The 12,649-nt window shown below is 42.8% G+C and overlaps 1 protein-coding gene across 2 annotated transcripts in view; it reads left to right on the plus strand.

Annotated features, from left to right (window-relative positions):
• Positions 1–8,592, plus strand: part of ERCC5 (ERCC excision repair 5, endonuclease) — a 26,641-nt gene extending 18,049 nt beyond the window's left edge. The window contains exons 11-15 of one of the 2 annotated variants that reach the window (XM_040267430.1): positions 100–313; positions 1,975–2,119; positions 4,589–4,789; positions 5,896–5,970; positions 7,636–8,592. In XM_040267430.1, coding sequence (XP_040123364.1) covers positions 100–313; positions 1,975–2,119; positions 4,589–4,789; positions 5,896–5,950 — 615 coding nt within the window. In that variant the 3' untranslated portion in view covers positions 5,951–5,970; positions 7,636–8,592. Of the gene's footprint in view, positions 1–99; positions 314–1,974; positions 2,120–4,588; positions 4,790–5,885; positions 5,971–7,635 lie in introns of both variants that reach the window. The other variant, XM_040267429.1, reaches the window with a different exon arrangement.
• Positions 8,593–12,649: the final 4,057 nt, after the last annotated feature.

Raw genomic sequence — 12,649 nt, forward strand, 5'->3', positions numbered from 1 at the left:
TCCGGGGCATGGCCCCCACTTCCGGGGCATGGCCCCCACTTCCGGGGGGAGGACAGGCCCCGCTCCTTAGCAAGGGTCATGGGGTGTCTCTCTCTTTAGGAACTGCTCCGCCTCTTCGGCATCCCCTACATCGAGGCTCCCATGGAAGCAGAGGCTCAGTGCGCCATCCTGGATCTGACAGACCAGACTTCCGGAACCATCACTGACGACAGTGATATTTGGCTGTTTGGGGCGCGGCACGTCTACAAAAACTTCTTCAATAAAAACAAGTTTGTGGAATATTACCAGTATGTGGACTTTCACAACCAATTAGGTAAGACTTCAGAGTACGATTACTTTTTGAAATTTACTTTAGGAATTTATATTATGAATTCTTTCTTTCCGAGGGACTAGTTGGTGTATTGATAGAAATGGTAGGGGGAGACCAGATCCAGTCCCTGGGTCGGAAAGATCCCCTGGAGAGGGAAATGGCAATCCACTCCAGTGTTCTTGCCTGGAGTATGCCATGAGCAGAGGAACCCGGAGGGCTACAGTCCATGGAGTTGCAAAGGGTTGGACACGAGTGAGTGGCTAATCCTTTCGCATACATGTTTTCGTATGATGGTCTTTTGCTTCTGGAGAATAGGGCTTTATTGCTTTCTTTTAGTTGCACGGGGTCTTTGCGAGAAGCTAAGTGTAGGCTTTCTCTAGCTAAGGTGCCTGGGGGCTGCTGTTCACTGTGGTGCATGGGCTTCTTGCTGTGGTTGCTTCTCTTGCTGCAGAGCACAGGCTCTAGGTGTGCGGGCTTTAGTCGTTGTGGCTCCTGGGCTTGGTGCTATGCAGCATGTGAGATCTTCCCAGACCAGGGATCAAACCCATGTCCCCTGCATTGGCAGACAGGTTCTTATCCACCATACTACCAGGGAAGTCCAGAACAGGATTGTAAATTCAGAATGAAGAAATAGAAGCCCTTGTCACGTTCAGATGTTTCCTGCAGTTTCAGTCATCAGACCTGGTTACACTCGATCAGTTACCCACACTCTCCAGAGTAAACCGGAGGTGGCAGAGAAGGGAGGCCAGTGCGAGTCACTCCCACCGGAACCATGAGCCTCAGGGTCCTGTATTATTTCTGGCAGTGATCCCTCATTGTCCCATTTCTTCAGCAAATACACACTGAGTGATTCCTATATGCCAGTTGTTCTTGGCATTGGGAAGTGGGGAAACAGCAGAGAATAAAACAGTCCAGCAGGAGACACAGATGATAAAAAAACACATAAATCATAATTTGACAGCAGTGTGAGCCAAATAGAAGAATAAAGCCACCAAAGAGAGGCAAGAGTGTCCTGCAGTCACAGGAAGTATGTGTCCTTTGTGGTCAAACAAGGCTTTCCTAATCGTACCTTTGTGGCTGGAGCTAAAGGAGAGAGGAAGCAGGAGCTACAGGTACCTTGGGGTGAGCATGTTAGACAGAGGGGCTGACATGTGCAAAGGCCCTGAGGCAGAAAGAAGCCTGCTTGGCGTGTTCTGAAGCAGCATGGAGGTGGTTTCGGGCTGAATTTTGTCTCCCCAGAGTTCATGCATATAGAGTGGACTTGCCTTGAATGAGGAGGCGGAATGGTAGGGAGCAGGTTGGGGGACAGTGAAGATCTGGGCCTGACTCTGTTGTTTCTGAGACGCCCATGTGACACCCTGAGGGACCCTTGATTATGTGTGGCTGTAGTTCAGAGGAGAGGTCTCAGGGAGAGAGCTGCATTTGGGGGTCACAGGTTATGGGGCATTGAAAACTGTGAGGATGGATGAAACTTTAAAAATCCTAACACAATGTCATTTCAAAAAAGAATCCTATTTCAGATAATGAAACAGATATTTTTGGACATTGGATGAGGATATACACACATGTATATTATCGTTATAAGAAAATAGTTATAAATCTTTTGTAGTAAATGTTTATAAAACAAAAGATGTAAAAATATGTAATAATTTTTACTCTTACAGGATTGGACCGGAACAAATTAATAAATTTGGCCTATTTGCTTGGAAGTGATTATACAGAAGGAATACCAACTGTGGGTTGTGTTACCGCCATGGAAATTCTCAACGAATTCCCTGGACACGGCCTGGAACCACTCCAAAAATTCTCGTGAGTCCTTTCTTAATTTCTTTAGTTCCGGAGTTTATATATAAACACTCAGATTAAACAGGACTATCACTTACATCATGAACTGTCACAGATCATTCTTCATTGGGAATGGAGGAGGAGGTAACAGTTGGGGTTCTAAAGCTTGTTTTCCCTTTTCTAGTGTTTGTGGAAATCAGAGAAGATTCTGTTTAGATTATATTTTTTATTTGAGCTAAAGGATACATAGCCAGTCCTGTAGGATTTCCTGGGAGCATAGAAGTTACATTTCATTCCTTTACGTACTTTTTGAGTAGCCATTAAGTGCCAGACAGTGTCCTGGGCTGGATAGGAAAGATGGCCGAGTCACAGGCGGTGCGCTTAGGAGCTGCTGCACGCTGGGGCCAGGGGAAGTGTGCGTGTGCTGGTGCTTCTGTGTCTGAGTGTGCCGAGGGAGATCAGCCAGACCGGGCAGTGGGAATATATGTCTTAGCTCGTCAGTGGCAGATAGAAAAGGGCATGGAAAGGGTGAAGAGCAGGAAGACAGAGTGTCGCCTTACTTTCTTCTCTGCTTTCCCTTCTACCCAGAACCTGCTCGATCACTCCCCACTGAAGCAGAGCTACTCCGAGTCTACGGGCTGAATTCAGCCCAGCTGTGTTTGGTTTGACCTACACAGTATGTTCTTCTTTCATTTGGAGTTGGCTACCAACACTGAAATTGGGGGAGATTTCACAGAAAATTTTGGAGGAAGGGAAATGAGACCTGAAATTGCTGAGTCCAGATTCCCAAGTAGTCCCAAAGCACAGAAGAGCAATCCCACTCCACTGGGGTGGTCAGGGCACGGACCCTTCAGTTTTATATATCAGTCGCTGCCACCCCCTGCTGTCCCCTTGGAGCTTGGCTGGTGGGCAGGTCATCATGGCCATCTTTCATGTTTGTGTTAAGTGCCTGGGCCACTTGTTTTAAGGAGGGGTGATCCTTTTGGTTTGATGAGTTTGCTGTGCTGCTCTTCCTAGTGGCAGTCATGATTACTGTGTCGAAGATGAAAATTCACAGGCCAGTAAGGGAGACATAGAGGTATTCTCCCGTTGCCCTCTTGGACAATATTATAGAACTGATGAAGATAGATCTTTTTTTTTTTTTTTTTTTCTTTTCGCATTTTGATCCTGCACAAAGACTGCAGTTGGTCTTTCTTAGCACTAGAGGGCGCTGCTGCCTTGGTGAGGGGCCGCCTTGATGGAGACCAAGTCTGTCAGTTCCTAGGACTCAGCATTGAAGCAGTGATTGTGAGTTTTTTAGGTTCCATGGAATGAATATATTGGAAAGGGTTATATTTACGGTTTTGAATTTTCATGCTATTTATTTATCCTAACTCTATAAAATTTTCTGGCTGTTGGCTGCATTACAAGCTACCTTAAGTCTCAGTGACTTCACGCAGCAATACTCACAGATTTTGTTCATGAATCTGCAGTTCGATCAGGCTGCATGGGGATGTTTTGGCTAATTCCAAGTGTGTCAGGGGCACCTGAGCTGGGCTGGGGGGCCACTCGAGATGGCCCGCTCCTAGCTGGTGAGTGGAGCTGTCAGCAGAGCTCAGCCAGCAGTGTGGATCGGGGGCCTGGACCCTCTCCATTGGACCCCCTCACAGCACGTCAGCAGCTTTCAAGGCAAACGGTCTAAGAGACAGGAAGTGGAGACTGCAGTCTCTGAAGGCCCTGCAAGTCACTTCCTTGGCCACAGAGCCCGCCCGGCTCAAGGGGAGGAGCATGGAACCCTGCTTCTTGTTGGGCGGAGGGACCAACATGGGCTCTTACCCACCACAGTGATTTGTACTCACAATGGAAAAATTGAATAAGGAATAAAACATAAAGAAAGTTAATAGCTGTATCCTCACTTAGGACATTGCCTAGCACAGGATAAAAGAATACCTGTTAGTGTTTTTTATTATTGTAAATACCCCTATGTACTTATTCTTTCTCCACATATGTGTATATTCCCCAGTATTGGGATCATATTTGACGTAGAGTTGTATTCTGCATTTTTAAAATTTGACAGTCTTGATGGTGTTTTTACATTTTATTAAATATTTTGGGGTTCCTTATTGTAGTTGACTTGAAGTAAATAATACAGATACATTACTTCAACTTGGGCTTTCCTCATGGCTCAGCCAGTAAAGAATCCGCCTGCCAATGATGGAGATGCAAGAGACGCAGGTTCGAACCCTGGGTTGTGAAGATCCCTTGGAGAAGGAAATGGCGACCCACTCCAGTATTCCTGCCTGGAAAATTCCGTGGGTAGAGGAGCCTGGTAGGCTCAGATCATGGGATTGCAGTCTGACACGACCGAGTGTGCGCATGCGCATACGTTATTTCGTTTTACCACTGGAAAAGACACAGAGGAGTTGTGGCTAAACTAAGTTTAGCTCTTTGTCTGCGGTGCATCAGCTACAGGGTCTCACTGCTTCATGAAGACTGGTTTCCTTTGCCTTGTAGAGAGTGGTGGCATGAAGCCCAGGAGAATAAGAAGATAAGGCCGAATCCATATGACACCAAAGTGAAAAAAAAGTTGCGCAAGTTGCAGCTCACGCCTGGCTTCCCTAACCCGGCCGTGGCGGACGCTTACCTCAAGCCTGTGGTGGACGAGTCCAAGGGGTCATTTCTGTGGGGCAAACCCGACCTGGACAAGATCAGAGAGTATCCTTTCCTTTCCTCAGACACAGGGAACATCAAGGCAAATGTGTGTATTGGTTTAAAACCTACGAAACATGAACTTGGATCACTTTTTTCTTAATATTGCTTTAGCTAAGATGCTCCTTTCCCTTCCTTTCTCTCCATTATTTTTTTTGTGTGTGTGGTTAAGTACACATAACATAAAATGTTACCATTCTAACGATCTTAAGTGGACTGTTCAGCGATTATGACATACTTTCCCATTATTGTGTATTCACCCCCATATTCTTCTTATCTTCTGAAACTAAAGCTATGTACCTATTAAACACGAGCCCCCTGTCAACCTCCTGACCCTGGCCACTGCCATCTGCTTTCTGTCTTTGTGGCTTGGACCGCTCCATGTATGTTCATCACGTAAGTTACACCATACTGTGTAGATCTCCTCGTGACTGGCTTATTTCACTTAGCATAGTATCCTCAAGGTTCATCTAATTGTAGCAAGTGGCAGACTCTCCTTCCTTATTAAGGCTGAATACTGTTCCATTGTATGTAATATCACATTCTGTTTATCCATTCACCTGTCAACGGACACTTGGGTCCCTTCCATGTTTTAGTTATTGTGAATCATCTCTTTAGTTTTAAGGAGGATCTTTATTTGAAATAAATAGTGATAAGCAATCATATTTAAGTGTTTATTCTGAAAGAATAGAAAAGATGATTAGATTTGTTCTTTTTATTACTGTTCCTTTCTGCATATTTAAATAATCACTTGGATAGATATTTTAAAGTTTGCAGTAGTATTAATCTAACTACATCTTTTTCTCTCAAATATATATGATATCAGAAATTTGTTTTTATCCTAGATTAGCCTTTTTTTCACAGTCACTAGTCTTGGGTGTCCTAAAATGAGAGTTGGATATCTTTTATCTTAGAGGATATTTATAAGAACATACTGCCATTATGTTGGAGTAATTTGTTATCTTCTTTTACCATTTTAATCGTTATAAATATGAAAATCTTTGGAGATATGGGAAGTGGAGTCAAGGGCGGGTTTTTTGGACCTTTTTACTTATCACTTGTAAATATCTTTAAAAACAGTGTAAGTCTTAACTGCCTGCATATTTTGTCAGCGGTATTTTGGCTGGAACAAGACGAAGACAGATGAATCTCTTTTTCCTGTATTAAAGCAGTTGAATGTCCATCAGGTAATTGTGACAGCTCTTTTCCTAAGTTCAGGATAGTGAATAAAGTTAGGAAGGCTGTGATGGCCAGCTGTTAAAGACCTGTTAGTTTTACTTTGTGGGGCATCCCTGCTGACTCAGACAGTAAGGAATCTGCCTGCAGTGCAGGAGACCTGAGTTTGATCCCTAGGTCAGGAAGATCCCCTGGTGAGGAGGATGGCTACCCATTCCAGCATTCTTGCCTGGAGAATTCCATGGACAGAGGAGCCTGGCAGGCTACAGTCCATGGGGTCGCAAAGAGTCAGACATGACTAAGAGACCGTAAAAAGAGGCCTCTGTGTGGCCCTCAGTTCCCTTGGGTAGGTAACTGCATCTTGTTTTATCCACGAGTGTGTTCCTGGTCACACAGGAACCTCCTTTCACCCCAGAGACAGCCCACGGGATGTACATACAGGTAAATCATTCTTCAGAATTCAGATCAAATCCTCCAAGATAAATGTTCAGATTAAATTCTTTTCAGTTAGGTCGGGTTAACCTTGAAAAAAGAAAACGTAAAGCTGAAGTAGACCGCCTTTCCAGAAAGTTTCGTGTTGTTTGTTTGGCGACTTTCTGTGCTGGATGCCTTGTATGCCCACCAACAAGAAAGTTAGTTGGCTTAGTAACTGATTACTGCTTAATTTCAGATAAATTTTGTTGTAATACTGTTCTCCTTTTTCATTGTAGAAGTTAATATTAGTTTATTTCTCCAAAATTAGAAAGTGAAAAAAATGAATTAAAATTATTTGTTGTTTGCTTCCTCCAACATAGAGGTTAACATTTAGGTCTGTTTTCTCTTATTTTTCCCCTCCTTCACACATATATTTGTTACCAGACATAATTGCAATTTGATATAAATAATCCCCCCATTCACTGGTTAGGGTAAGTTTTTTTGTGTGTGTGTTTTGTATAGCTTTCATTTTAAATGACCAGATTACATCATTTCATCAAAGAGATTTAACTTAATTGGTTCACTTCTCATAGTGGACCTTGAATTTTCAGGTTTTCGTATGTAATGCTGTGATGGACACCAGGCATATAACTTTTCTCAAACAACTATTTTTAAGGACTGAGTTCCTGAAAATGGAGTTTTAGAACAAAAGTCAAGAATATTTCTTATGACTCCTACTACATAATACTGTGACGTTGCTTCCTAAAGGAATCATGATGACAGTGTTTTTAAAAGGAAAGAGTAGAATTTAGAAACAGACTCCATGATATCGTGTTGCTATAAAATAAGATGATTTTGTCCCTGAAAAATATTTAACTCTCTTTGAATGCTGACAAAGGGATTTCTTACTTGATATGTGGGCAGAAGGATTAGTTAACAGAGGTGGCACTTTCAAGTATGATGTTGAAAGTAGAATTTACTGCCAGCATTCATTTGGGAGAGATGGACTTTTTGTTTTTGCATTCTCTTCCCTTTTTAAAAAATTTTATTTATTTTTAATTGGAGGATAATTGCTTTACAGTGTTATGTTGGGTTTTTGCCATACATCAACATGGATCAGCCATAGGCTTACCCTTTTGAAAAAGGATGAATTAGTATTTTCTGAAAGAGTCATCCAATGCCACAAATATAAGGTGGAATTCTTTGATTTGCTTTGTACAGTTTACTTCCTTGCCTGATCGATTATTATTTCATTTTTTTAGACACAGCTCCGAATTGATTCTTTCTTTAGATTAGCCCAACAGGAGAAACAGGAGGCCAAGGGTATTAAGAGCCAGAGACTTAACAGAGCTGTGACATGTATGCTGAGAAAAGAAAGAGAAGCAGCAGCCAGTGAAATAGAAGCAGCTTCTGTTGCCATGGAGAAAGAGTCTGAGTTCCTTGACGAGGCGAAAGGAAAAACCCAGAAGAGAGGCACAGCAAATAGATGGAAAGAGCCATCCAGCCCGAAAAGAAAGAGGCTTTCGGATTCTAAAGGAGGGAACGAAAGTGGTGGGTTTTTGGGGGAGGCCTACCTCTCGCAGTCATCCGAGGCCTCTTCAAGTGAGGATGCAGAGTACTTCCCTTCGATGGGCGTGCAAAGGGTGAAAGCACCCGGGGGGTCCAGAGCCCGCTCGTCAGATGCACGGAGCACAGCACAGCCTGCTTCCCGGAGGGACGGCGGGACCACCACAAGCAGCTCCAGCGACGACGACGACGATGGAGGGAGGGCGAAGCCCGTCCTGGTGACCGCCAGGCCTGTGTTTGGGAAGAAAAAGAGGAGACGGAGAGGCACGAGAGGAAGGAAGTAGAAAACCTGAATACCCATGCAGCCTCTGTAACTGGGCACAGCTCAGTGTTTTGTGATGAATTGGTTGTGGGGAAATAATAAAATTCACAGCATTTGCGCAGTCTTTGTTGTGTGGCTTTTAAAAATATGGACGTTAAGCTGGACAGTTACTTATTTTCTTTAATATGTTACCTTTTTCTAGTGCTTTCCACTTCATTGAATATTCCTTTGTATCTACAGGCCTCATCTGTTTATGTTTCCAGTATTATGCAATGTTGATACTTTCTAACATTAGAAAGGGAAAAGGGGTTTCTGTTGATCAGTACTTACTTTCAGTGTATATTCCCTCTGACTTTCCAACCTAGATGAGAATAAAATATATTTATCTTTATATCCATTTCATTTATGTAAGCATTATGTATGTGCATGCATGCTAAGTCGCCTCAGTCGTGTCTGACTCTTTGCGACCCTGGACCATAGCCCAGGCTCCCCCATGCATGGGATTCTCCAGGCAAGAATACTGGAGTGTGTTACCATGCCCTCCTCCAGAGGATCTTCCTGACCCAGGGATGGAACCTGCGTCTCTTACGTCTCTTGCATTGGGAGGTGGGTTCTTTACCACTAGCACCACCTGGGAAACCCCTTATATAAGTATTTTTATGTTTATATTTGTGTTCATTTATGTTTACGTTCCAGTGCAGCTTCTCAAATACTTGGACTATAGCTGCTGCATTTCTTTGCTTATTATTTCTTTCTTCCTAATTTGAAATACATCTTCTGCTTCAGCCTTCTCTAAAAGCTTTCTTCTAAAATCAACACTGACTTCCACATAAACAAAATCTTTTCTTCTTTTGTGTGTGGTTTCTTTAAATTTATTTTTTATTAAAGGATAATTGCTTTACAGAATTTTGTTGTTTTCTGTAAAACCTCAACATGAATGAGCCATATACATATATTTTCTCCCTTTTGAACCTCCCTCCCATCTCCCTCCCCATCCCACCTCTCTAGGTTGATACAGAGCCCCCTGTTTGAGTTTCCTGAGCCACACAGCAAATTCTCGTTGCCTATCTATTTTACAGATGGTAATGTAAATTTCCATTTTGCTCTTTCCATACATCTCACCCTCTCCTCCCCTCTCCCCATGGCCATAAGTCTATTTTCTATGTCTATTTCTCCACTGCTGCCCTGTAAGTAAATTCTTCAGTATCATTTGTCTAGATTCCAAAATAAAATCTTTCCTTAATACTTCTTTTCTCTGGAGATATTTTAAATAGAACAGTTTTGGGGAAGGGTTGGGAAGAGAGACATTAACTTTTTCATGTTTTTCTCTAATTTCTCCAAGCTACTTAAAATTGAGAGTTTTCTGCGTATGTGTTTGTAGGTGGAATAGCAGTAATTTTGCTAAAATGTAATTTTGTTGCCTTGATAACTTATATTTGTCCTGCACTGCAGTAGCTGGAGTGAAGGCTAAGCTGCTGTAACCAAGACGTGTTCCTGTACCCTGTGAACCACTGTTTCCCTGGTGGCTCAGATGGTAAAAGAACCCGCCTGCAATGCAGGAGACCCAGGTTCGATCCCTGGGTCGGGAAGATTCCCTGGAGAACGAAATGGCAACCCACTCCAGTATTCTTGCCTGGAGAATCCCATGGACTGAGGAGCCTGCTGGGCTACAGTCTATGGGGTCTCAAAGAGTTGGACACAACTTAGCGACAAACACTTGTACTTTCAAGTAAACTGAGACACCAGCTCTTCCTCAGCAGTCAGGCCAGTCTGGGCTGGTGAGGCAGGTGAGCACCCTGAGATCATGCAGGGTCCAGGTTCAGCCATCCCCTGGGTACTGTGCCGCTTCAGCTGTCTATACCGGTCATGGCTGTTTCTGCAGTTGAACCTCCTCAAAGAGGAAAGAACCATAGTCCTGGGTGAACAGGATGTCTTATGTTAAAGGTGACTAGAAAAATCACTTCCTGTTCCCATCCTGTTGAACTGAACTGACCATATTCTTCAGTGTATACTCGACATACTCAGAAATGTAATCTCTAGTTGAGCTGTGTATCCAGAAGGAGGAATAATGGATATTCAGAACTATTCAGTTCAGTTCAGTTCAGTTCAGTTCAGTCGCTCAGTCGTGTCCGACTCTTTGCGACCCCATGAATCACAGCACGCCAGGCCTCCCTGTCCTTCACCAGCTCCCGGAGTTCACCCAGACTCATGTCCATCGAGTCAGTGATGCCATCCAGCCATCTCATCCTCTGTCATCCCCTTCTCCTCCTGCCCCCAATCCCTGCCAGCATCAAAGTCTTTTCCAATGAGTCAACTCTTTGCATGAGGTGTCCAGAGTATTGGAGTTTCAGCCTCAGCATCAGTCCTTCCAATGAACACCCAGCACTGATCTCCTTTAGGATGGACTGGTTGGATCTCCTTGCAGTCCAAGGGACTCTCAAGAGTCTTCTCCAACACCACCGTTCAAAAGCATCAGTTCGGTGCTCAGCTTTCTTCACAGTCTAACTCTCATCCATACATGACCACTGGAAAAACCATAGCCTTGACTAGACAGACCTTTGTTGGCAAGTAATGTCTCTGCTTTTGAATATGCTATCTAGGTTGGTCATAACTTTCCTTCCAAGGAGTAAGCGTCTTTTAATTTCATGGCTGCAATCACCATTTGCAGTGATTTTGGAGCCCCCCAAAATAAAGTCTGACATTGTTTCCACTGTTGCCCCATCTATTTCCCGTGAAGTGATAGGACCAGAGTCATGATGTTGGTTTTCTGAATGTTGAGCTTTAAGCCAACTTTTTCACTCTCCTCTTTCACTGTCATCAAGCGGCTTTTTGGTTCCTCTTCACTTTCTGCCATTAGTAGACGACTTAAATATGTTTGCAGAAAGCCTGTTTACTCAGTCCATATGCTAATTAAGATGTGTGCATGCTCAGTTTGTACTTGACTCTCTGTGACCCCGTGGACTGTAGCCCATCAGACTCCTCTGTCCATGGGATTCTCCCGGCAAGAACACTGGAGTGGGTTGCCATTTCCTTCTCCAGGGCATCTTCCTGACCCAGGGACTGAGCACGTGTCTCTTGCGTCTCCTGTACTGGCAGGCAGATTCTTTACCACTGAGCCCCTGGGAAAAGCCCCATACCAATAATAGAAGTCTGGGGGAAAAAAAAAGAAAAAAAATAAAAACCAAACATCATTATTATGCCATAAGTACAGTATTTACAGGACAATTTGAGATTTTATCCTTTTTTTCCCTCTAAACCCTGGGACCAAGGTAGATCCTTTATAAGGGAAGAAACAAGTTTCAAGATGTTATTATAACTGACTTTACCAAATTCACCCATCTAATAGGAAAACATTGTGACCTGAACCCAAATCTTCTAATTCAGAATTCAAGGAGCTCTTTTACCTATAAAAAGAGGTTCCCCATTTAAGACAAACAGCAGCATAACAAATTTATCATTTTTCAAAGCAAGTTGGGATACCTGTAACTTATTTAACATGGTGACCATCCTATACTTTTTCTGTAAATTTATATTTCAACTTATCTTTTCTTTAGCTTTCTCTGCATTTACAGTTAAACCCACTATAGAGCTTTTTATTTCATTTATTCTATTTGTTTCATTTTTATAGATTTAAGTTCTCAGGTGTAATTCTTTTTGTCTGTTTTTTGTAATATCTTAATCACAGTTGCTTTGAAGTCTGTGTCAAACAATCCTGGTATCTAGGTTACCTGTGGGTTTGTTGTCTGTTTCTTGGTATGACTAGTAAACTTTGAGTGAATGCTGGACATTGTGTATAAAAACTGTCCATGTTGTGAGTCTTCCTCTGGAGAGGTTTCCAGAAGGTATTCTGGCGGGAAGCAGAGGGGAAGGTCACCTTACTTTAACCAGGACTGAGTGGATTCAGAGCTGGTTTGCAGTTTGTCAGTCTACATCTGCTAGTTTTCCTCCATCCCTAAAAAGTAGTTTTCCACAGGTACCAAGTGGGATATTTCTTCTTTTGAATCTTGTTCTGTTTTTAGCCACTTTATGCTTGGAAAGTTAGCCTCTTGCCCTAAACATCTTCCTAAGCAAATCATCTTGAGTAAAGAGTCAGTGTTGTGTTGCTATAAGCTACTTAGAGCTGGAGGCAGAAGTCTCTCTGTACTTCTTTTTTCCAAAACAGTTCAATATAACCAAAATAATCATTGTCATTGTGTCTGTTCAGATGATTTAGACATTCTGCCTGTCTAAACTGAGGTTTCTTGATTTTTTAAAATAACTTGTGGGGATGGAGTATTACTCAGCCATAAAAAGGAACACATTTGAGTCAGTTCTAATGAGGTGGATGAACCTAGAGCTTATTATACAGAGTGAAGTACGTCAGAAAGAGAAAGATAAATATTATGTACTAACATATGTATGGAATCTAGATGATACTGATGAATTCATTTGCAAGGCAGCAATAGAGA

Source organism: Oryx dammah, unplaced genomic scaffold (genome assembly GCF_014754425.2).
Source record: "Oryx dammah isolate SB20612 unplaced genomic scaffold, SCBI_Odam_1.1 HiC_scaffold_24, whole genome shotgun sequence".
NCBI lineage: Eukaryota > Metazoa > Chordata > Mammalia > Artiodactyla > Bovidae > Oryx > Oryx dammah.